The sequence below is a fragment of the Poecilia reticulata genome, chromosome 15 (genome assembly GCF_904066995.2).
Source record: "Poecilia reticulata chromosome 15, P_reticulata-male-v2, whole genome shotgun sequence".
Lineage (NCBI taxonomy): Eukaryota > Metazoa > Chordata > Actinopteri > Cyprinodontiformes > Poeciliidae > Poecilia > Poecilia reticulata.
This window is the reverse complement of record NC_088844.1, coordinates 15380040-15406580: the sequence shown is the minus strand read 5'-3', so window position 1 is coordinate 15406580 and position 26541 is coordinate 15380040. Positions and strand designations below refer to the sequence as shown.

The following is a 26541-nucleotide window of genomic DNA, read 5'->3' as shown; positions in this document are numbered from 1 at the left end:
CCACCTCTGTTTCTCTCATATGTTTCTCAGGGAGAAAGCTGTGTATATATCTGTGCACGATGTGGCAGATGGTGAGCTCCGGAAAACCAGTTACTGATTTGGCAGATTTTCTACCTCTACTTTTAAGGTAATATAGTGATCTAAAAGCTGCTTATTGGAAAATAAACTTTTTTTTAATTATTTAACTTTAATTAATTGGACACAAAATCTGTGTTGTATCGTCACATCCCAAGCTCCTTTTATGACACAGCTGTCATTATAGATTGCTCTGAAGCGCTAGACGAAAGACAGCGCGATTAGCTTGTTTACCTTGAACCCCAGTGTGGAAAATACCTGCGTGTTTCAAATGAATTGCATCTAAGAGCAGCGTAAACGTTGCTCTTTAGCTCTAACAAGTGGTTGTATTGCGGTTCCCCCTTCGCTCGCTCCTCAAGTTAATAAAACCAGCATGCGAGACATTGAAAGGAAAGCTCCCTCCGTCATTTTAGGTTGTCATGGCATTTCTTCTAGTGGTGGAGTATTATCCTGAGAAAATATCATCAGGGTGATCCAAAAAAAAAAAAAAAAAAAGAACAAAAACAAGATGTGAAATGTTCACCGTTTATCATTGTCATAGCTACAATGTGACAGCTCAGAGCAGGATGCTGTGACATGTCTCAAAACAAGTTGGTTTGTAGTTTTATTATTCTTTTGAAACCTTTCGTTCAATTAGAGGTAACAATTTGGCCGCATTCGCCTCTTGCCGCTGGATTTTTGTACAAAAATGACTGAGCTTACTTAAGCCCCCAGCAGGCTTCATGCGCCCTCACCTGTGTGCGCAGCGGTCTGCAGAGACGACTGCGAAGCAAAAGCGAAGGAGAGTCGGGGTAGACGGAGGTTAGAAACCCCTTTTTTTTTTTATTACATTTCCTCCGCAGAGAAAGAGGAGGCAAGATGGACACTCCATATCTCCCTGCTGCACTAGAAAACTCATCTAAATGGAAAACACATTGTCTTCATTATTTTGTGAGAGCTGAAAGAACAGGGTTGTCATGGTAACAGCCATCTGAGCGAGCTCAAGCGGGCGGCCAAGGGGTTGGTTTTAGGGCCAGAGGAATGAAGAGGAGAAAAAAAAAGGGAAGGAGGAGGAGGTGGGAGGAAGAGAGAGAGGAGAGGCTGAGAGAGGGAGGGAACAAGGAGTCAGAAGAGGAGGGGTAAGTTGTTGCAAAGAGATGAAGGAAAGACAATAGACATGGAGGGAAAATGTAGGAAGTGTAAGAGGTGGAGGGGGGAAGTGACACAGAGAGGAAAGGGCATGATGGAGAGAAGAAGAGAGGAATTCCAGAGTTCCCTTTTCTGTGGAGGCGGGCGGTACAAACGACCAGTTAGTGGCTCAGAGAGACGAGTTCAGGGGTCCTTATTAATATCAATGGGCCTCATGATGGTAGATTTAACATCTCAGGGATTCTCCACCCAACTTCACCTCTCTGCAGCCAAACTATGCACATTTAGGGGTTCACGGCTGCAAAGCATTGCAGTTCTTCAACCAAAAGAAGCACTTACTGAACTGACGTCTGCTTTAGCTCAATAGAGCGAGGATTTATATGGACATATTTTTGTTTCTTTTTGGTGAAAGTTGCACACAAAAACCCATGATTACGTGTAAAAGTTATTGAAAATCGTAATTGACTTTCTGCATACAGAGAGGTCAGAACATTTTTAAGTCATCCATGTATTCATATGAAGTCCAAATTAGAAAATGTAGCTCTTGATTCTCTTTGTGTTGTTGAAATGGAATTTCAAAGAAATATTTTTCACGGTGAATAAATGTAGCTTCAATGGCGTTTTCACTGAAATCAGAATATTTATGGTTAGAAATAAAAGTTTCTTTCCTAGATGGTGGTGCGACAGAGTCCTCTTTGCTCTTCGGGTCCTTCTCTGGTGATTTTTTGGCAAAAAGCTGCCCAACACTCTTCATCAAATATTTACCCCTTCTCAATCTACAAAGCACCCTGCAAACACAGCAAAGTATTAAGGGGGCATCTAATCCAGTCCAATTCCTCTCCTCTATTCTCCATTTTTTCCCCCCCCAGTCTGGCTGGACTTTAGCAGCAGCGTTGTCAGTTCAACGTCAGCCAGAGGATTATGGTTGTTTCCACAGCGAGCGAGAACTAAATGCTTGTTTGTTTAAGTTCCTTCCTGCGTTTCTGTTGTATCGCCGGTGGCATTGATACGACCGAGGCCTGACACAACATCGTCATGGCAGCATTCAGCCGATTAACGAAATTAAACTAATTGCAAAAGTCTTTGTCGTGTAAATACTTAGCCTGGAGTGTTTGGCGTGGCGTTAGCATCCATTTGGATCCGACATCCAAACCTCGTGTCTTCAGAGGAGTCATTGTTATTATCACTGTCATTCTGGAGTTACAGATCGGATGGAACTGAGAAATCAGAACGATTAGATTTATTTTTTCCGCAGCTGAAACCCTTCGAAGTTGCCGGGAAGCTGACGGCGGGCTCTGCATTGGTGTGAGTAAACAACGTTTCCCGCAGAAGTCAGAGGAAAACAATTAAAGAGCCGTCAGAGCTGCTCAGCCTCTTCCAGATGTCTGGTCGTGGTCACAGGAGGGACAAACAGTGCGTCTCGTGATTGACCAGCACTCAGGGTAAGAGGCAACCTGCTCATGTGTTCTGGCTGGCTGGCCAGCTGTGTGGTTGCCTGTAGGTCTTAGTGATTCATGTCACACTGTAATTGGTTTACCTGCTCCCCGTGTGTCTGCGCTCTGAGAGGACCAAAACAAATTACCCAAGGATGACCTCTCGCCATCTCCCTCCTGCTCTGCGGCCTATCCTCCCCTATCTCTCTCTGCTTGACTCACCCCCCCCACCTCCTCCTGCATGTAATATGTCGCATGACTGTCATTTCTCCTGTTCTTCTTCCCCCCCCTCCCCCTCTATCCGTACACCTCGACGCTTCCAAGTTCAGCCAGAGGAGAAATATTTAACAGTAAACGCGCGTTGGAGCTCGGTGACACACATTTAAAGCCTCTCGCGGTTTCAGTGCCTTCCATGTCAAACATCACGTTACACATGCTCGCATAAAGACAAGTTGATGGGACACATTTAAGATTACAAATAAACATTTACACAGCAGCAGTGTTTTGCAAAAGCTGCAGTGAAACACATTATCCTTTCAGCACTGTTTTATCCACTCGCTGTGCTAGATAATACCTACATGAATTGTTCCTTCAGTGAATGAATCTGGAGCCTCTGCGTACGCCATTAGGCCCGTTTCCTTTTTTTTTTTTTTTGCTTTTTTTTTTTTTTCCAGCGAGCAGATGTTTTGTCGTCTTTGCTGCTGAGGCTCTTACACTCGCGCAGCGGTGAACAAAAACTCAACAGAGCAAGATGAATGAGTGCAGCATTCTCCCATGTACCTGCGTAGGAAGGTCTCTCAAAGGTTATTTTGCTGTTTGTGTAAAGCTACCCTGTCAGTAGATTTCATGATTTTGTTTGTGTTGTTGCATCGCTGGGTTTTGTAGGCTGTTTTCGTAACGGAGAACAAGGTACATGAACTATTAAATATCCGCTTTGTTGCGGCGTCCTTGAATAAACCTTTTTGGGGTTTTGTTTTCTTCTGTTAAAGCAGATCCTCTGCTTAAAAGGTCAGGAGGTTTTTGGCTGTGTCTTTTAAATGCACCTTTGAATATCTTAATCTGTTTTATTACTTTTTTTTCTGTAGAGACATCAAAATTATTTTTCCAATTCCATTTTTTAATGTCACACCAATTCACAACGAATATCACCTCAATGCAGTTTGTAAGACATCCAGTTCATATTTACATAAAGGGAACAAATTTAAGTCTGAGATCTGTTCAAATACATCACATCTTTCCAAGATTAGCCACAGTCAATTTAGATCTAATTTAATTTGGTCTAAATTATCTTGTTTTCTCGCCGAATGCGTTTGCTCATTTTATGCCAGGTGGTGAAAGGAAGCTCAGCTTGTATTGAGCTCTTGGCTTTGTGGCAATCCTTCGCATGTGGAGACAGTAGAAAGGAATCACTCCCTTTTAACCGAAAGAATAACACATCGGACATTGTGCAACTGCTTTGGATAAATAAAAGTGCTTTGAATTAAAAAGATCAACCATTAGAGGAGAACAGAACAAAAAGCGGACATGTTCTTTTGTATATGTCAAATAAATAAGAAAGGATTTGGAACATAAATTCAGGCTTCAATGGGAGAAAAAAAATCTAAATAGTAAAATAGATGTCCGTGTTTGAAAACAAAAGAACTTGATTCTGTATATCTTCAGTGCAAACATCAGCAACTTTCAAAGATAGAAATGTATAAAATAGACAGTATCTTTGCTCAGAATGTGAAAAAACTATTTCTAATTTGGGGATTTTTGCGATGCATATTGACATAATTTGTCATCCAGCTCTCGCACTAAGCCATAATTAATTTTTATGATTAAAAAAAAAAAGCAGTGAGATACAGTTCATCAGAGGAGTGGCAGCTATTGCGCCATCAGTGTCTTCTTCTGGGTTTGACTCACAGGTAAGCCCTGAAGCACTCAGGCAGGATTACCTTCTATGGGCAAAAAGACACTGAGATTACAGCTCTCAAAGTTAGGAATACTTTCTATGGGAAACAAAAACAGCGTGCACGCAGTGTTAATAATAACAGGGGCTCTGTCAGTTCCTGGAAGAGACCTAGCTAAATAGAGAAAAAAAACTAGACCTGGCACACCTTCTATGGGAAGAACAGAGAGAGTAAATTGACAGTATTTGCACATAATTTAGAAATGAGGAGTAACTGGAGAAAAGATCAGAGGGAGGACAAAGTAATCATCATATTCCCCAGTGGCATACTTGTAGAAGTAGCTCAGATACCCAAACCTACTCTAAATATAGAAGTTTTATGAAACTTGGAAAAAAAGTGTGTCTAGATTCAAATATAGTGGCTAAATAACTACTTTGCTTTTAATGTAAAATGATCTCTAGAAGCAACAAACCTCCTGTCTATTCTTATCTACCTGTTGACTTGCATGTTATTTGCTCTTATTGTGTAAATATTCACATGCATCCTTCACAATCTGGAAAAGTTTCTGCCTGAACAATACGCATGAACCCTGTATTCAGTGCATCTCTTAAGATAGCTGTGATCCAATCAACAACTGACCTACCAATAAAACCGTCCAACTGGGGCCCTGTGTTTGTGTTCAGGAAAAATAATTAAACAAACTGGTTATGCAGGTGTTTTATTTCTCCTCTTTACGATTGGAACAAAATGATCAAATCTGTCTGCTATCAGATGAAAGCACTAGGAGTTGTTTCATTGACATTTATTTCTCAAACTAAGTGTTGATTTGGCTTTTTTTGATCATGTATTCTTGATGCTTTGTACTGCTGAGGTGTCAAGTCACAAGACATTCACTATCTTCATCAGTGTGATTAAATTACTTTTGTTGATCAGTTTTGTGATAGTTGAAAGCTTAAGGTCATGTTGTTGTTTTTTGTTTATCACATTTAAGCCTGAAAAAGCGTAATTTTTGAAAACAGTCCTTGAGCCGCCTAATAATTACTTTGCTGCCAGATTTTCAGGAAAAGGCAGGTTTTTTTGGGGGGAAAGAGGGTTTGCAGGGTTTTTTTTCCCAGTGTTTTCAGCATTGCTTCTAATTGGAAATGACTAGGAGCTGATTATAAGATTCATCCAATAAAACCTCAGCTGCAGTGCAGACTGTTTAGTCCCACCAAGTGCAGAAAGGTTGAACCGGTTGCAGTTTTTTTTTTTTTTTTTCTATTTAAGGTTTGTGCTTTTAGTGTCACAGGCAAGGAGAGTGGAGGGCAGGCTGGCACAGATATATTTTTGCTCTCCCTAATGACACCAATACCATTTCATGGCTTGGTGAGCAGATTGAATCACACTCGGTCTTTGTAAGTCTCACTCTCTGCCCCTGTCTCTCTGTTTCTCTTTGCTGCACACACTTCATCACTCTGTCCTCTCGCAGAAGACCGCTCATTTGCTGCCGTACGTCCGGTGTGTTGCATTCGCCCCTCGGTGGATGTTGTTTAATTGCATGTGGGTCAGCAGTTTGTCAGTGCTGAAACCGAAGGACATGGAATTTGTCAGTTTACCCATTCAGCAGCCACAGGGGGCGGTGTGTGAGCTAACAGCTCTGCTGGAGCCGGGCCCGTAAGGTTAGCTTTACACAAGCCTGTCAGACTGCCCTGTCAATCATGCTCCTCTCCTCTGATATACTGTCAAATCTTCTTACATTTACTCTAAAATCACAGAAGACTGATGAGATTACACTTAATAAACCTCGTGCGGTTCACCGTTCTGGGCTTTTTCCTGAGCAGAGCTGGTCCAGCGATTTAAAATATGCACATTCCGGCCCTGAGCTCTCTCCTTACACACGTACTACGTCTTGAGCATCACTAGTGATACAATCTTGTCTTTCGCGACACTGGAAAATTGCATGTGGCAGTCAGGACATACAATCTTCCGCAGCTGGTATTTATAGTCCTCGGCAACTGGAACGTTGTGTGGAATAAGGAGTTCATTCATTCATCATGTGATGCGCGAGCTTTTTGCTGCTCGCAGATGACCTAATTTTCGATCTCATCAGTAAACAGAAGACCCCTCCCTGTTAGTCCACAGAAGAATGCAAAAAAATCAAAAAAACAAAAACATGATCCGCTAAAGGAGACTACAAACAAAACCCCAGAACTGCATTTGATGTAGGTACGATTTTTATCTTGCGCTGATCTGAGACAGCAGCTGTGAAGGATTTCCTCAAGGTAGAGAAAAACCTGCAGCTCCAGCTGAATAGTCCACGTTTATGTAACACCATTTTTTAAATTATTTTTTTTACTTTATCTCGCTACTGCAAAGAGTTTGCCATTTACACACACACTCATAGAGCACTTATAATACATGTTTGCACTTTATATGTGCAGAGAATTTTACTCACACATCTGAGGCAATTGGAGGTTAGTACTCTGCCCAAGGATATTTCAGCACTTCAACGTGCTCAGGATTAAACCCCCAGCGGAAGACGGTTCCTATTCTACAACCAATCCACAGCTACGGTTCATACTCTATATGCTGATTCTTCTTTCTGATGAAACCTTTTGTAGTGTTCGTTTACTGGGTTAACTGGAACCATATTGACTACGATGAAACAGTTCCAAGTGTCTCATTAGCCCCTTACCGCCCTTTTATTGTTTATAGAAACAATAAAAGTCTCTGTTTAAAAATGAAACTGTCGTACGTTATGCTGCTCTGGAAATAACGCATTTGTTTTGGTATTCTAATACCTTAAATGAAGAATTACTCATGAAGAGTGGGAGAGCCACGCTGTTGTCCAGTTGTTGAGTTGTTGGTGCCTTCCACTATCTATTTAGGCTGATTTTAATTAGAGGCTCATTTAGATAAAAGTGCATTTTTGATCAGTTTTTTGTGAATATTTAGGTTTGGAAGCATCACTCTTGTTGAAAGCTTTACTTTGTGAGATTTCGTGTCATCTAGCGTCCCAGTTTGCAGATTACAAGCAAAAAGTATCTCTTGATCCAACTTACCTGTCGCAGTAAAAAATGCTAGCGATATTATGCATAAACACTAAAGATACACAGAGACGTCAACTGGTGGCACTGACTTTTGACCGGTGAGTCGGAGACTCAAAAATCTTCAAATGGAACCTTATCCTATTAAACACCGCTAGGTAACTCTGTCAACACAATTCGGTGTGAACACTGTTACACATAAAAATGGACTTGGTTAACTATTTTTTATTTTAATTTAGCAAGTTTAGGCATGTGTGTGGTTGCTCTTGGGTGTCAGAAAGAGCACAACTTTCAGTAGACAACAGGAAGAACAAACTGAACATAAGGTAAAGTTGCTTTGAGTTATTTGAGTTATGCAGGCAGCCTTTTGGGAAAGTTTTGTAAATCTACCTTTGCTAAGCTTGCTACTTGCTAAAATAAGATGCTAATAGCAGGTTAGAATGTCAACACCGCCATTATCTTTTCATTTTTTTTTTGTTTTTTTTGTTTCAAATTTGAAAACACAGGCCATATTATCTTCAAAGCAACCTTGTATTAGTTGACAGTGGTCCTTGTATTGCGTTTGTTGCTGTTGTGGCGAGGTTCAAGTCTGTGCAGTGTTTCAAATCTCATGCAGAATCAGCTGAACTTTCCTGCTTTCACTTTCTGATCTCGCGCGTTCAGCGGTGAAGTAATCATCAGTTTTCAGGGGGAGGATCTCGTGGCGCATACCTGAAATAGTCCACAACTGAAGGTCCGTATTTATAGGCAGAAACAGAGCGGCTCGTGTATCTCCACATCACAGCTGTTTGCATTGCAGTGTTGGGTGTCACATAGCTGCCCGCTGCTCCCGTAGTTGTCACATTAAAACAGAAGATAAACAAACGGGACTATTTGGAGTTTTATTTTTTATTTTTTCCACCCCTGGGACAAGTCATTTCACATTTTTATAGAGCCAAGTGGCTGTGAGGGTGTGCAGAGGGCTGAGTTTTATAAAGCCCAGTGGGGGCAATATGACTAATAGTTGGCTTTGCTGAGAGGGAAAAGAAGAGCAAGAGAGATTAAGTGGAGGAGAGGATTAACAGAGTCAAGAAAATAAGCAGGAACAAGGCAAATGCGCAGAGTGGGAAGAGTGACGGTGGAGGTCGGTTTGGAGGCAACGAAGAACCAGCAGCTGTGGACAGGCCAGACTGGACGGCGGGGAAATGAAGGCAGCAAAGGGGACTGCCTGGCTATGAGAGTTTGCCATTAGAGATAATAGTGTGTGTGTGTGTGTGTGTGTGTGAAAGAGAGGGAGAGATGGCTGGTGGCTTTTTGCAGACATACTTAGAGCGGTGTATGTGGGAGGGAATGAGAGATAGAGGCCAGTGCAGCTGAGTGGTGTTGATTGGCCTGTTTGAAAACACATGAACTGCAGACGGTGAGGGAGAGAAGCCCTGTGCGCTGGGATAAAGTGTCGCTCTGCGCCGTGCCACGCTGCAGCCCAAACCACATTAGAGCAAATGAATCCATTCCACCTCCTGTTATGGCAGCTCCCACTTGGGGCCACGGGAAGAAGGAAGAGGAGGAGGAGGAGGAGGAGGAGAGCTAAAAGGAGGAAGGGAGGAGGGGGTGCGAGAGTGGCAGGAGTGTTGAGATATGAGGGATGAGGAGAGGAAAATGATCGAACAGAAAATGGAAGGTGGTGTTAGGGAAGTGACATGCTGGGTGGCTCTAATGATGTCTGAGGGCTACAGAGGAGAAGAGCATAAAGCACACAGAGAGGTAGAGAGGCCAGGGGCTTCAGGGGCGGAGAGGGGGAGGAGGTGTGGTCCTGAAAAGGAGAGGAGGATTTTCTCCTCTGTCAAGGGAGCAGAAGGAATAGTTTCCTCCTCTCCTTAATGAAGTTGATATCACGCCAAACTTCACAGCGATTGCTTTTTTATATTCTATGTTGGTGTCCTCTGCACTTTAGTCTCTCAATAACCAGAGCTTGAGAAGAGAGAGCAGCAGCACCTTCCCTAATATGCCTTTACGAAGATGCCATCCGGAGCAGCGAATCTTTTTACGTATTGAATGTACTTCCTTCTCAAGGCCTTTTTGAAATCTATTCAACCCTAAACCTTAAAAAATGTCATCAACAGCTTTAAGTAAAATATTCCCTTAAGGCTCACCTTGAAACTCACATGTTTCTCTAGGATGTTTAGTTGGTAATAGGACTGATTTGGGTTTTTTTTTATTGCTTTACAATGACGGCATTTTAACCTTGGACTAATCCCATGAAATAGTCATTAATTTCTTTTTTTTTATATATATATATATATATATTTGCACGCTTCTATAAGTGTCCTTATTTTGATGAAGATGTTGAACGATGCATAAACCAAATAGGCAAGGGATATGAATGTTTGAAGCAACCTTTGAAAAGCAGTCAAAAAGAAAATGAAATAGGACAGTTTTCCATCAATCAAACTATTTTAGAAATGGATAAACATGGCAGCAAAGTGTCCTCAGAGTGTTGCTGCTGGCAAAACGACTTGTTGTTGATACTTGTAAAAAGTAATTGTCCTGCCAAGAATAACACAGAGAGGACGACTGCAGTGGACATCCAAAGCAGATATTTTAATATTAATGCCAACCACAGTTCCTCATAACATAAAATAGACATTTTTACTCGTTAGTGGATAGTTTTAATTTAATTTAATTTATATCTTAGCACATTTCAAAAAACCCTCCATACTTTTTGGGAATTTCTTTCTGTTTTTGATCAATGTGGAGAATGTTAAAATGATAAAGTCCAGAAAATGTACTTCAGATTAAATTCTCTTAGTTTTTTCTGCCAGGATTACCTGATTCTACTATGATTAAAATAAATAAATAAATTGCTTTATGTTTCTTTATCAGTCAGAGATTCAATAAATATTCACATAAGTATATATAGCACTGGAAATCGAACAATACAGTAAAATATAGAACATGTTTCACTTAATAACTCAGCTAAAGAAGAACTAAAGCATACTTCATTTACAGATTTACAACTACAGATTCATCTTCTTTTTGCATCCAGGTACATGTAATGTGCTACACTTCACAAGAGATTCGTGTTTCTTCAACAAGATTTATTCAAAATAAATACGAGTTAACAACTACAGGTTTATCAAGCAAGTCTGACTCTCAATCACTGTGTTTTGTGTGATAGAGGGAGAGCAGCCTGTGTTACACAGCTCCACAGAAAAACTGAATTGTACAAGCTAACAATTAATTTTTGTATTATTTTTTTTGTATTTATGCTGCCATGGCAACATGTGATATCTACCGATATCCAATTCTGCTAGTACTGACATCTGTCAGGACCGCCAGCATGGATACTTCCATGTAACCCTCAGTGACTGATCGCTTTCACGCAGCACATTGCACCTGACTAATGTGGTAGTCATTTGTCTGAAATGAGAACTCGCTCATGCTGCGAGTGATCGTACAGTAAAGTGTGTGCGGACGTGTAACGACAAGATAATTCCAACACGCTCTTTGTGTTTTTCCTCTGCCTCTCCTCCTCGTCAAGCCCAGCCCTTCTTGCTCTCCCCCTTGCTTCCATACTCCAGCGCCTTTCGGATTGCTGTGCTTTTGTTTCAGAGCACGCATTCCCCACACTGCTTCCCCAGCTTGTTTTGCTCAGAGAACGAAGACATGCAGCAAAGGGAGGGTAGCAAAGAAAGACGGCAAGAGGAGGAGACAGACGCTTCCTCGGATGTTGGTGTTACATGTGGCTTGTTACTCTTCTCTGATACGCAGCTGCATCCTCCCTCAGTTGTTTAAAAAGGAGGTTGTAATGTGCGCTTCATGACTGAATGTGTAATTCTTGTTTTGTTTGTTTGTTTTGCACCTCTATACAGTGGTGGTAAAATGTCTAATTTGTAATAGTAACTTTAATATCTGTAACTGATTTCTTCCGGTTGGCTTTTTGTCACATAATTTCATATAACAATTTTTAATGTCAAAGGTACTATTAGAAAAATGGTGATTTCATTTATTAAGGGGAGATAAACTGTTGATACCAGCCTTGTCTTATGTGAAAAAATCACCCCCACTCCTTGTTAAATTATTTCTTAACTATGATTCAGCTTCTTTTTTTGAGAAATCAGTTCAGTTTTATAACAAAATGAAGGTTTTTAAGTGGTCTAGTCAAAGTCTATGCTTAACTGAGATGCTATTAGATGAGCTTAAACAGCCCAGACACACTCAAAAACTGTCCAACTTTGCTGAATTAAAAGAATTATTCAAAGAAGAGTGGACCAAAAATCCTCCAGAGATTGCAGCCAATTGCTGACTTTTATTATTTTAAAAAAATAAATGCGATTGCTTAAAAGCTGCATTTTGTATATACTTTTATTATCTTGGATATCTAAACTTAAATGTGGATCTGAAATCCTCAGTGCGGAAAAAGCATAAGCAGAACACTGTCCTCTGGTTGTCTTTGTTGTCAAACTACAGTGGGAAACAAATCTGTACAAATGCTAAATTTGGAGCTTTTTTTTTTTTTTACAGCCATGTGTATATTTTCTGAAAAATGGTGGAAGCAGAAGGAGTTCAGCTCTATTTGCAGGGAAACCTAATTGGTCACACAATATTGTTTTGAACAGGGGCGCAGAGCTCGAGCAACAGCCACTAAAAGACCTGCCAGGTGGATTCTCATCTCGGTTACGACGCCTGCTCAGCTGTTTCAACCTCACTCGCCTTTTCCTTTCAGAACCTACAGGTCTGTCTTTTCATTGACTAACAAAGGTGGTGCATGTTTCCCATCAGAGGTGAGACCACTGTGTAAAATGAACCCAGACAGAGAAACATAAAAGAGGCGTGACATCTTTGCTTTTCACTGTGTTGGGACGGCCGGGTGTGGAGCTGCAGGAGAACCAGTTAATCAATAGCCACAAGGTCAGATGGCCAGCGCCGGGCTGGAGCGTGCTCTGTTAGCGGCAGGCAGAGCCGTTTGCTGCTGAATGGGATTTGTAGCACTTGTCAAAGGCTTTAAAGGAGCCCTTTCTGGACGACTTGCTGCAGGTGGAAAGCATGAAAGAGGGAGGCGGTGGTTAGCAGCAGGAGAGGGAGACATCTGCTGGACGCTGGGAGGCACAGCAGCTCGGCAGGATAAGGCCGCCCGATGTTATGGTTATGATTTGTGCAGTTAGACCCAGAGGAAGGCGGTTTTGACTGCTTTTATAAACACCACTCAGCAGAAGGCGATAAGAATAAATAAGGTCTTTTGACAAATTCTTTCCTCCAGAATTTCTCTTTATTCATGCAAGCTGTGTGTTTAAGTGCACTCCAGGTAATTCCACCCTGGTAATACTTAAACCGGAGAGGATTAGCAATACAGTGTCATTCTCAAAGTGCTCCTTTGAAGTTTTCCACCTTTTTTTTTTGTTGCTTTTATCAAAGTAAAGAATTCAAGCATTTTTAAGTTCGCATGCTCTTAAATGTGTGTGTCTAAGTTAAATGCTGTGCATTTATGCAGCAGTCAATCAAAGATAAGCACTCCAGACTGAAATGAAAACTCCCCGACCGAGCGTCTTGCTTCTGTTATGTTGGTTTCACTCGGTGGGGAATCTTGAGGGACCCTTTATCAGTGCCGAGCAGCTTTCTGGAGCCCTGCCCCTCCACCCCCCACCTGTGGTTCCTCAGTTGGTCTTTTGTGTGAAGGAATGTGGGAAGGACCAACGCTGACAGAGATAAACACAGAGGGATGGTGAGGGGATGGAGGCCTCATCGGTGAACCAGCACGATACCTATTAATCCCGACTCAATCCTCCACTGTGTGATGGTTGGAGTTGTAGAATACGGGGCCGAGATTGTTGGTTCTCACTGATCCGAAAAGAATATCATGGTAACCCGTGGCTCCTGTGCATTCAGGAAAACTATGGAAACATGTGGAATTTGATTTCAAGGTTTTACAGGTCTAGTAAAAGATTATGGAGAAAATGGTCCTGTTGGTCCATTCTTCTGTCTGATCAGGTTTTCTGTTCAAATGCCTGAAAAGCTATTTGAACCTCGCAGGCTTAAAACTACATATACAATGGTCCTGACCGTTCTAACAGATGTACATCTCCTATTTTGTTTTCTTTTTGCAGAGTAAAAAACACACACAAAAAAACTTTTAATGGAGTCCCGGTAGAGACGTCAAGATGAACACGTTACCATCAATGGACCGGCATATCCAGCAGACCAACGACAGGCTGCAGTGCATCAAACAGGTGGGCATAAAGTGAAACTCCTGCTTTTCCTTTTTTTTCTTTACTGCTCTTTGAAAACGGACTCCAAGTGGGCAAAGACAAAAAAAAAAAGAAATCCCAGCCTTACTTTCTCCTTTCAGCACCTTATTTAGGCATCAGTGTGTCTGGGCCCTCAGCTTCAGTCATACAGATCATGTTGCAGAGGGCCACAGAGGGAGGCAATCTGCCTATGAACACAAGAGCAGACTTCAAAGCTGCATAGCGGACTCGGGAGTTTGTCTCTCCTCGTTCTGTGTTCTCTGACATCATGCTGCCAGCTCCTGACGTATGCCAGCCCTCGCTGCCGTTTTGCCTAAATGCTTCCCTGACTGTCAGCTTTCAGAAGACTTCTCACAGACACTAACATATCCCAGGGCGTCCGCCTCTGCGTGTGATTAATGGTCTGTAGAGCTCATGGGCTGCTTGACTTTGCTGGCTGGCTGATGGCATATTTGTTTATGATACGTGGGTGTGAGCCTTTATATCTTACAACATCTAAATGATGCCTTGTCTTGTCATAATAATAAAATAAAAAAATAAATGAAGAGGATAGTAATGGAGTAAAATAGCGCTTTCATTTTGAGATTAGGAGACGACACATCTCTCCTTCTGTGTTTCTGCTGAGCAGAATTAACTGATTGCCTGAGCTGGTCCAAAAGTATTCATACCCTTTAAGCCAGGGGTCACCAACTCCAGTCCTCAAGGGCTACCATCCTGCAACTTTTAGATTCACCTCTGCTCCAAAATGTCTGAATTCCCTCACCAGCATGCATTCCTCTCTGCAATAGGCTGGAAACTAGCAGTTTATTTCATCCAGGTGTGTTTGAGCAGAGACACATCTAAAAGTTGCAGGATGGTAGCCCTCGAGGACTGGAGTTGGTGACCCCTGCTTTAAGACGTAGTGTGTAGTTGTAAAATTGTGAGGACAAAAATAACTTGAGCTGTGTCAAATTGGCTTGGGAGCAATTTTGAATAAACGATGCCGTAATTTATCGTCATCACACAATTGTACTTTGAAGCTGAAAGCGCTTCAGCTAATATGTTGTTGTCACGTGTTAAATAATAAATAAAGACAACGTTTTTTTTAATGTGCTCTAGTTAATGATTGTTACAGTACACAGCATTATTTTAATCAATTATAAGGGGAAAAAGAATTTCAACTAGTTTTTGAATCACGCAACAAATTAGATTAAGGTCTAGGCTTTGACTGGGCCATTACAGCACCCGAGTATGCTTTGATCCAAGTTATTTCATTGTTGCTGTGGTGCTGGAAAGTGAACTTTGGTTGTTAGTGTTTTGCTGCCTCTGCAAGGTTTTCTACAGTCCACTCATCCTCCCACCAGCTCTGAACACGGCTGAATAAAATCATTTCCACTCCATGATGCTGCCAAAACAATGTTTTTCATGGGTGCGGCGTGTATAAGATGACGGCATTGTAGATTAACTTTCCATCACATGCAGATTTAATGTTGCTGCCTTGTGACCAGAACGTATTCTTCCACGTTTGTCTTTGTCTCCTACACGGACTGTGGCAAACGGCAAATGTGACTTCTTACATGGCTTTCAGTTAACGCTGGCTTTTATTGCCACTCTTCCATAAATGCCAGATTTGTGGAGCTCATGACTAATCGTTGCCCTGTCAAAACAAGTCATGTTTTGTGGTTTGTAAGAATACATTTCCAAGTGGTTTGCAGATTCATTGAAACTGTCAGGGATTTCAAATTAATTTCCTAAAATCAAGTCACCTGTGTCATTTTTTTGTTGCTGCTTTGATTAAGTTGATGAAAGTCAGAACTCTAGTGGAGTTTATACACATGCCAGCTCGTGCTGTAAAATAAGTCATAGTAAAGCCAACTTGAAAGGGTTAGTCACTGAGCGTTGAGCTGCCAGAAGGGTGTTTCTTTGGTTTGGGAAAATCTGGCAGATAGCTGAGCGGTGTGTTTTATTGCAAGTAGCCAGGTAGAAACTGAGCAGCCGAATGTAAAGCTGCCTGAAGAGAAGGTAAATCATTTCACAGAGGGCTCTCTGTCAGTTCTTCGGCTTCTTTCGCGCTGCAGTCGTCACCGGTGGTCATTGCAGCCCCCGTTCTTATCCTTATCCGACCCCTGAACGGCATTAACTACAGGAACAACTGTAAAACGCCCCACCCTCACCAGCTCAGAAGAGATATTTCTTTACATCATCTTCTTCCCCCCTCTCATACCAGAGCTGAGGTTGTCATTGGTGACCGCTGCATCAGGCGGAGCTGGGCTCAGATCAAGACAAACAGCCCCTGCTGTGCAAGGTCTGATTTTCCTCATGCTGGAGGCTGATACGCCTCCCATCAGGCAGAAGTAATGCCAGATGATATCACTCATCCAGAAGAGGCTCTTCTCCTCTCGCTCTTAATCAACAAGAGCATCTCCCGCTCTCTCTCTCTCACTCACCGTTCTTGTCTTGCTATCAGTCAAACACCTTCGAGAGTCCGAACCCAACTCTTCCAAGGTCTCTCTCGAAGCCCATGACATCACTAAAGAGGGGTTTTTCTATAGGCATCCCCGTCATGTTTGCAAGGAAGGTCCTTTTTTGTTGTCAAATAGCTGCTCTTTCAGAAAACACTCACCTCCGCTGCCCTCTAAGAACAATAGTTTTACCTCCTCTGCAGGAAAACACAAAACAAGATGCTTTAGCTCCAGATAGGAATAATAAAAGCTTTCAAGTGGGCTCCAGTCTCGCCAACTGAGCAAGCCGCAGCTCTGCGCCGTTTCAGAGCTATTAACCTTCTGAGGAGTGAAGAAAGGGAGCTCAATTTTAAAAACCGCTTATTGTGTCCTGCTAGCCTCAGAAGCCCTCGAACAGTGAGAAGAAAAGACTCGACTGTTTCAGGCCTCAGTGAACAAGCGAGAGAGGCAGACAGAGAGTGAAAGAGATTAGACAACACACCAACGGCTCACATTGAGCCTGCACACATAGCTGCCAGGACCAAGGTTGTTTTCTTTGTGCGCAGCCAAGTCAGGCAGTGGACCTCTGGTGTGTTACACTCTGCAAACCGGCAATGAATAAGGTAAAGAGTGAGGGAGAGGGAGAGAGAAGATTGGAGGGAACGCTTCGTTTGCTGTGCGGGTCATGGAGGCGAGGGATGGGTGTTGCCAAGAGAGATTAGCAAGAAACACTGGCATCATTGTTGATATGGGTGTGATCTTCTTCCCACAATGCAGCAGAGCTCCAAGTGGGCGTAGATTGGAAAGAGTCAAGGTCCTCACAGGGTTGTGCAGAAACACAAGACGCTAAATCAAGGCAGGTTGGAGGCTGCAGAACGATTAGGTTTTCAGTGGGGTTTTTTTTTTTAAATTTGTACTAAACGTGAGGAAAGAAATAACACTTATTCTTTTCACTTCTAATGGGTCTATGTTGTGTTTGCACAGCACTTACAGAACCCGGCCAACTTCCACTCGGCTGCTACGGAGCTGCTCGACTGGTGTGGAGATCCCCGGGCCTTCCAGCGACCTTTCGAGCAAAGTCTCATGGGATGTCTGACGGTATGCAAACTACAATTATGGTTTTGGTCGATTTTTTTTTTCTTTTTTTTCCAGGTACTTTTTAGAAGACAGGAGCAAAACAATAATTAGACGCGCATAGTTTAGTGCAAAAAACAGAAGACGATACAATGTGTCCACATCTTTTATGTTTCAATGTTTGGACTGTGTCTTTGTTTTTCTGCAAATTGCTTTAAAAGCAATTTATAAAAGGTTATCGGCAAGGCATTCTAATTATAACCAGGTATGAGATTCTCACATTAGAATAACCTTGAGTATTAAAACAATAGTTTTAAACAAATAAAAGCATGCTGAAGGACAACAACTATAGTACCAAATCACAATATGCAGGAAATGGCTATTAAAAGCAAAAACACAATATAAAAAACTCCCCAAAATTAAACATCGTAAGAAAACACAGAAACTGTTTTTTAATCAATTTTAACTTGGTTGTGGGAGAGTCTTCCTAGGAATGATCGCTCAGTGTTAAGTCAGTGTTAGCATCGTGAGTAATGTGGTAAATCAAAGGAAGTAGAAGATGTGGATCTCAGAATCTGTGAAGGACCATCAGTGAGTCAATATACAACAGATATGGAGGTGTAACATTATGGGGAGACTTCAAAGTAAGAAGGAGGGGATTAAAATCAATGCGGTGTTTAACAGGACGCTAATAAAGTTATTGAAGGGCAGAAAATCCTCGGCAGAAGGAAGTCTGGTAATAGCCTTGGCAGCGGCATTTGTGACCAGTCGAAGTGCAAAAGGTACTAGGCAAATGGGACGAACTGATTATAATCTCTGCTGGAGAACATAATGAGAGATATTATCAGATTCAAAACTCTGATTGATGGTTAGCAACACAAATTCAGTCAGTTGTGATTTTGACCAGGGCTGCATTTATACAGGTACAGTCTCTGTAAACCAGACTGGAACTGTTCAGACACGCTGTTATTGGTAACGTAAGAGAAGGTGCACACCAGCATATATCTGTCACGCGGTTCTTACAGTCTGCTTTTTGCTACATGAAAAATAGCAACATTTTCTTTTTAGGGAAAGGTTTAGCAGTCTTCTCTTAGTCAGTGTGCAGCAACAGATGGAAGAGGGGTTTTTTTACATGCGGAGAATTTCAGCCCCGGCAGCACTTTCTCTGGCATCCTGTTCTTTAAATTGGTGGAACAAAATAAAGGATTTTTCTTTCTAACAACATGCACACGTTTAGTTCTACCTGAGCCCTTCCAGCAAGCATAAATATTTAACTTAAAAAAAAAAGCCTAACTCCGAGGTTATTGTTTCCAGCCAATATTCTTGCGAGAGCAAACAGATAAATGATCGTTAACGTCTAAATCAAAATAAAAGCCTCTTAAAGGGTGATAAAGAGCTGTACAATGGAGCCCACTGCCAGAATCCCTCTCAGCATGGGGCTCCTTCCATCAGCTAAATTGTTTCATTAGACTCTGAGAACAAATTGCTGCTTATCTGAAGAATTACTGCTAGCAACAAGTCGAAGCATTCTTATGAGTAACTCTGCAAATCAAACGGATGCCACATGCGAGGCTGCTTGTTCTGTTTGTGATCTTCTGCATGTACAGCTCTTCCACGGTGGCACCAGAGGCAATGACAGTGACACAGCTGCTGCCATTGCCATCAGCTTCTTATTTTCTGAGATGTAATTGTAGCTTTTTGTCTGCATATGTGCATTCTGTGTCAAGTAGGTGTGGAAAAGCCAGTGGCTGCAAATGTGCTGCGTAATTTATTTCTGTTCAAAATTGAATTTACTTGCAGTTATTTTATAGTGCATAACTTCTTGTGTTCTCTGCGTATACATATTTCATGACACAAAACATGTGGAGTTAACTACTGTTCAAAATGGACAAAGGGGCATTCAATTAAATCTGCAAACTGTTATGAAAAGTTTTGGCAGTGTAATATGAGACAGATAATTAGCGAAAAGATCGATCTCTTACGACTTCTCCCTGAGCTCTGATTGGTTGTTTCTAGTTAGCACTAGAGGCAGAGGTGCTCTTTTTTTTTTTTTTTTTTGCAGATAACAAAAACAACAACCAAAAACCGAGTAAATATAGTGACAGTTTCAACAAATGTATATAAAAAATTTACATAAAAGTAAAATTCATAGATGAAGAAATGACTACATGAAAATTATCACATACCTAAGCCTTTGCCTTGCATCTAAAAGGTCCTGGACCGCCTGGAGTCTCTCTGCATGGATTTAGCATGTTCTCCTCATGCATGTGCGGTTTTTCCCCAGGCTCTCTGGCTTCCCCCCTACATTCTGAAAACATGACTGTTTGGTTAATTGGTTTCTCTAGATTGCCCTTAGGTCTGAGTGTGTGCATGGCTAATTGTCCCATGTGTCTATGTGTTCCTTTGATGTACTGACAGTCTGTCCAAGACGTGTCCAACCTTTTGACCTCTAACCACTAGAGATGGGTACCCGCTCCCTGATGATGCTGCAAAGATGGATGGATGCTTAAACTTGCTTAAATACGCCATCAGGGTTTATTAAAAGCTCTAAAACAACTGGAACTGAAGTGAAAAAGATTGGACAAGCTCTCAAGCTTATTTTGAGAAGGTTGAGTAAATATCCCAGAGACTGACTGTTAGAGAATTGCTGCAAATAGTGGCATCCTGGGGGTCACTATTTGGGTCTTTATTTACATGCTATCTCCAACTATCTACATGCTAACTGGTTGTTCTAACAGCTTGAAAGAAGAAAACATATATTTGCCTGGAATGATTGGAGATTCTAGGTCCCAGGATTCTGAATTATCTTGAGAATTGTGCAAAGGGTGAATGATCTTTGTACCAGGCAACTGTATGAAATGAAATGAGCTTACAGAACCGTCTCCTCTGGACCTATCAGAGGTTATTGTCAATCAGAAGCTGACCTGAGGCAAAATAGGATGTCCATTTCCAGCAACAAGCAAGATTAAAGCACAAAGCTGTTTTTGTTTTATTTATTTATTTTTTCTCCAGGAAGGAGAGATAGACACAAATCTGAGCAACCCACTAACCTCTCAGCACTTATTCCAACACTGTTTTCATATTGACAGAACTATGGGCCCGCATGCACATCCTCCGAGGGAGATTAGGCTGAAAAAAAAAAGGCTTATGAGGTGAAACACTGTTAAATCCATGTCGAATCTAGGCTGGCCTTCGTAGCTGGCCGCCTGCCTCGTGTAAACCGAGGGGCCAACCCACTTACGAGGGAAATCAAACGATTGACAGCAACTACTTTGACCGTTTTTCAGCAGAGGTTGCATAATAGTTTTGGCCGGATGGATTATGTTGACGTGCTGATGACGCCTAAACATGTCCACATAAATGTATTACACTCACTGGAAGTATAAAGTTATTTATGATGATTAATTCCTGCCTAATAAATCTAGTTACTGACACTTTTTGTTGATGTATTTGCTTTGTTGTTTGTGATAAATATCTATTGGGGTTGTAAAAGGCTCGTTAGATGAAAGTCAGTGTGTGTTGAAGTAGTTCCCCTCTGCATATGTCTATGTAATCCTATTTCGCATCCCTCAGGATTTCCTGTAATATAATGTTAAAGTCTAGAGGTTTTACTTATTGTCACTAAAATAATTGACACTCTCCCTGAAGTTATTTCAACACAGGGCCTTGCAAAAATATTCATAACCCTTAATTTTTTTTTTTTACATGCAGTAAGTTATTTGTAATTGAAAACTAAAAGCTCACATTACCTTGAACACACCATGCCCAGAGTGAAACATGGTGGTGGCAGTGTCATGCTCTGGGGATGTTTTAGCTTAGCAACAACAAGAAAACGGAGTTGATTAAGTGACTGGGTATTATACAGGGATAACTACAAATGCATACTACATTTTTATTCTTATTTTTTTGTAGAAAAGATTTCAAAATGATGCATAATTTTTCCTTTCTGATCATCTGAATGACTTTACAATATTGTCAGTATTTGTCGAAGCTTAAAAATGTGAAGGAGGGAGTCTAAACCTGAAAACCAACTAAAATGTGTTGATCAGAGCTGAAGGTTTATGTACAGTAAAGAAATCACACGCAAATCACTGAGGCTAAAAAAGATGGATTGCCGGGTTTTAACACAGCCTAAAGAGACACTTCCTGATTTATGACTCCTTCTGCAGGTGGTGAGCCGTGTTGCCGCTCAGCAGGGGTTCGACTTGGACCTGGGCTACAGGTTGCTTGCTGTGTGCGCTGCCAACCGGGACAAATTCACTCCTAAGTCTGCAGGTAAAGATCCTCCAGCCAAAAAAAAAAAAAAGAAAAAAGCAAGCTGATGCATGTTCATCCATCACGCCATTTTAGTACTGCTGACTTAGAAAAACAAAATTATCTCATTAAATCACAGCTTTTAACTCGCTGTTAATTTACCAGATTATGCAGTGGACCTATAACCATTAAGTGCTCAAAAGCAAATAAACGCACATGTTAAAGTCCCCGTAAATCTGAGATTTGGAAGTGTTTGATTTCTTTCCACCAACAGCAACTAAACAGGCGGCACACAAAAAGCCCAGAGTATGATAGTGTCATGATATTTTTAGATCCTATTAAACATTAATGTGCTATTGAGATGAGTTGTCTGAGTGGAACCCCTCAGAAAAACAGTCTACTCAACACCAGCAGGCTGTGTGGCCCTACCTGTGCGAGTGCGCTTGCGTGTGGAGTGTGAGCTGCATGCTCGCGCACGCATGTAACGGGGAAGGGAGAGCAGTAATGCTATCCTCAGACATTTATCTATCAAATCCAATTTTCTCCAATCCATACCTCCCCTCCCAACCTCCTGTGCTTCTCCAGCAGCAGCTGGATCTTGCGCATTTGTCAGAGCAAAGCATGCCAAGGCAGAGCGGAGGAGCGAGGGGAGGGAAACAAGGAGATGGATAGCTGGAGATGTGTCGCTCATACGTGCCGGACCCTTCATAAGGCCGCCGGCAGCCACACGAAGCACAGATAAACCTTTGCTCAGCTGGTTAGATAAGCAGGAGAGTTAAATATTTTGATTAAACGCTGTGATTTCTTTGTGGTTTTTGACAAGCCAATTATCTCACACGCGCAAAACAGGAACTGCGGTGACTGAGAGTGGCGCTCTGTAATCTTATCCCATTATTCTCCACGCAAGCCCCATTGTTGTTGCAGCCTGCCGCTCAGAAGGCAGAAACGTATCAGCCTCGGCGTTTTTCACTCGCATTGTCCGCGATAAGTACATTTACTAAAGCTGAATATCTTCTTTCAGTTGTGGCAGACAGCATCTTGTTGGGAGGAACCCTAAGTGCTCCGACAGACGTCAGCGCACAATATTGATCGCTGTATTTCTCTGTCTGTCTGTGTTCTTGTGTCGGGATAATGTGATTGCCATCCAGGCACGGCCCGGACTGGCTGGCTGGGCCCGGCTGACAGTCGGAATCATCTTCAGGCCTGCTGATGATTCTGGGATCTATTAGGAGGCAATGTGGAGTTTCAGGAAAAGCTGTTTATACATGCTGGACAAATGGGAGATTTAGTGTAATTATGCAGGGTCAGAGCAGGAGATATGATCCAGGCGTTCATCGTATGAGGACGGCAGGCGGACTGTGAGTAAAGAGGGATCATCCACGTTTGTCTGGCAAACCAGACGGGATGGAGGAGAAAGTAAACGAAGCAGATTAGGTTTACGTTCACTGTTCTGTTCACAAGACACGAACGTTCACGTTTTTTCCATCCCACATGACACACAGATACAAATTTGCTCATACTTGTGAGTTGGAAGGAGATGGATTCATCTTAGTGGTGGGCAAAATGTTCTTAAAATTTTAGTGCGATATTTTGTTTTCCCACTGTTGTATTGATAAAGTTTAAATTACGGTACGTATTTTTTAGGTAACTACGTCAGTGACAACATTCACAAAGAGAGATGTTGTTCTTGAAAAACATTCTCATTTAAATAGGCTTCTCCAAGATGCCACTTAATTAAAAGTGTGATTTATATCACTAAACTACACAGTAACTGCATTCATTCATATTTTAGAGTTTAGTTATATTTATTGAAGCTCTCAAGGGACCGACAGTGGAGAAAAAAGCAAAAATAACATTTACTACCACTGTCAGTTTTGTGTTTTTCTAAAGTTTTTCTTGATAAATATAAATAATATGCAAGATGATAAATGCCCACCCCTAATTCATCATTTTATACTTCTATCATGTTCGAAATAAATCAGTAAAAAATAAAATAAAATGTAATTTTTTTCATTATTAAAAAAAATCTGGAAAGGGTGGCGTGCATTTGTATTCAGCCTGCTTTACTCTGTTACCCTTAAATACAGACAAAGTAATTAATCAATGAGAGTTAGTGGAAAGATGAATGGACCTAAATCTTGTTGAATCCTGGAATTAAACCCACTGGAGGCTGCAAACAACCTCAAACTGACCTTTCAGTCAGACTACAGTCCTCAGTGCAAGACTTTACAAGTGATCTTACCTGATTCTTATTCTGTTTTTCAAATAAAATGAGAAGAGTTTGATGTCTCTGTCTTCAAAGGTTGTTAGACACGTTTTCAGCTATTATTGCAAGAAAAGAGTTCTGTATAGTGTTCAAATATAGGACTGAATACCAGTTTCAATTATAAAAAAACAAAACAAAATTTTCTCCTTCACAGTTGTGCGCTGCTTTGTGTCAGTAAACCTCATCTAGCAAAAAAATAACGTTTGCTGTTGTGCTGTGAAAAAGTTGAGGAAGTATTCCTCCTCTCGCAAGACGCACTATCAGTTTGTGCATTCATGGGAAGTATGGCCAATTGCGCTGCCTCAGCGTAATCTTCTGACAGTCGGCATGGCGACAGAGGCCTGCGAATCCGACACCTGAGAGCCCAGAACAGGGCCGATGAGTCTGGGGTGCTGTCTTCAGTCTCCTCGAGGAAATGATTTGTCAAGGAAATATTTACTTTCGAAACATCAATCAAACCTGAAATGCGCTAAGCTGTTTTTTCAAGACAGACATGTTTAATAAAAGCCAGGCCTTCTATTGATCCTGCGAGAGAAATTGTTTTGATTCAGCAACAAACTAAAATACGGCACTCAAAAATGCAATCAGAGAAGAAAAGCCGTGCAAGTAAACATAAAAAATTACAACTGAAACCAAATTTAAATGTAAATTGAAATAGATATTACAGCAGTCTACAGTCTAATACTTCTGCAGACCATGATTAGCCCTGAGATTTGGGCCATTTTCTGTTGATTTGGACTAAACTTTGAAGATAAGTGAAGCCGAAACAGATGCAGGACAAGAAAAGAGATAGGCCAACGTTTCAGGTGGTTCAGTAGGTGTTTGCATTTTCTTTACAAGAAAAATCAGCTTCAGAATAACAAAAACTAACAATTATTGGCTTGAAACATCTGCTGTCAGTTTGGGCCACAAGAGAAGGCTAGTATCCAGAACAAATGACGTCTGTTTTGTGTGTCAGCTTTTTGTCATTTGTAGATTTCAGAGAACTATAAAAGGCCTGGTTCTTCTTCCCTGTGCGACCTGTCCAACCAAGTGGAGAGATTTTCAGCAACAGCAGGCTGCTGCTGATGAGCTGTCTGGAGATTGTGACCCTGCAGTGAAGCCTGGAGGATTATTGTGCTGCTCTAATCTGAAATCAGCCAGTGAAGAGACTTATCTGCTGTTAGGCAATGTAACATTGGCACAGTTAATTCTTGGAGTAAAGATACTCGGCTCTAATGCTGTTTATATTCTTGTACCTGTGGATGGAAGCTTTCGGTCTCTGATCGGTGGTTACTGAGGTTTGGGTTTGCGTCGTCATTCTGTGCTATACAGAAGCTCTCTCTTTAAACGTCCTTCACAAATCCTTGTAAGCGTTTCGCACTTGATAATCTGTAGTCTGTATACCAGCAGACTCGCAGCTCATTAGAGGTTTGTCATAAACGAGGTGTGCAGCTGCCCTACAAATACAACCTAACCCAACAGACTGAGCTGTTGGGATACTGTGAAGTTCAGCAGACAGCAAATCAGATTATCGGCGTAATCCCTCCAGGGTTTTGCTGTTTCCATCCTCGGTGAATATGCCAGTCTGTCATCAAGCTCGTAGCCTTTCTCTTTATGAAGATAAACTCGGATTAAATGTCAAAACTGTTGCATTTTCAAATGAGTTGTATCTTGAGCTTGAAATGACATTCTCCAGGTTGCAGATAATTCGTCTTTGGAGTGATATTTATTCTCTTTTTCTTTTTTTTTATGGTTCTATCAGATATAGTAGCTGCTCATTGGTTCTCTGTGTTGCTTAAAGAAATATTTATTTATTTTAAATTGCTGACCCAGTTGACTATCCTAAGTATTCTTGGCTGAGAAATTTACACAGCACTAAAACATTTGTTTCAGTATTAGTCATGTGTTGGCTTTAGCTGATGAAGAATGAAAGTTTGGTGGGAAACAACACTAAGAGCAATGCTTCTTTTTTTTCTTCTTCTTCTTCAGACTGCTTGCATTCCTCCCACACGCTCACATGTGCATCACTTAGAGTTACCTTTGCAGACAGAAGCTGTCAGAGCTCAGTCAGTGGACAGAGTGAGACCTGCTGCAGTTACATCAGGAGGACAGCCGTTCTGTCAGCAGTGACAGGAAACTTCCCGGGTGTGGCTGCAGCTGACCTCGTGTCCCCTGACCGACACACAACCCTAAAGCAGAAAAGTCAACGCAGGCACTTCCATTAAACTCTTTCAGAAGAGAGTCTTCACTTCTTCTGCTTTTAGGTGACAGCGATGTGATACTTACAGATACCACAGTAAAAACTTTTTTTTCTTACTTTTTGTCACAATGCTTCTAGGAATGGGCAATATGACTAAAACTATTTATTCCAACATTAATAAAAGTGATTAAAATAAAAAGATTTAAAAGTTTATTACCACTACATAGCCAAATACTGCTCTGAAAATAAAACGTCTTCAGCACACAAGTTACGTAGTGTGGTGCAAATGTACTGAGATGTTCTTGTGAAACAAAAAGCGGATAAAAATAGTCAAAAACTGGTATTATTATCATTCAAAAGTGTCAGTTTTCATGAGAAATAGCCATAATCATCATCATTTTTTTTTGTTTTGTTTTTTTTTGTTACAAAAACATTAAACGCATTAGGGCATAGTTGTAAAGTTGATAGAAGTTGTTTGGTGAGTTTTTTTCTTAAGTTTTTAAAAGTAAAGGTCTACAAAATGTTGCTTGCAACCCCTCTAGGACAACCTTTTGCTACTATTACAGC

The 26541-nt window shown here is 41.4% G+C and overlaps 1 protein-coding gene across 5 annotated transcripts in view; it reads left to right on the top strand.

Moving 5' to 3' along the window:
• Window positions 1-26541, top strand: part of zmiz1a (zinc finger, MIZ-type containing 1a) — a 124733-nt gene that overhangs the window by 69541 nt on the left and 28651 nt on the right. For 4 of the 5 annotated variants that reach the window (XM_008429483.3, XM_008429481.3, XM_008429478.3 and 1 more), the window contains 3 exons: window positions 13638-13760; window positions 17183-17296; window positions 21442-21547. In XM_008429483.3, the coding sequence (XP_008427705.1) occupies window positions 13692-13760; window positions 17183-17296; window positions 21442-21547 (289 nt within the window). In that variant the 5' untranslated portion in view covers window positions 13638-13691. Of the gene's footprint in view, window positions 1-2458; window positions 2646-13637; window positions 13761-17182; window positions 17297-21441; window positions 21548-26541 lie in introns of all 5 variants that reach the window. The other variant, XM_008429479.3, reaches the window with a different exon arrangement.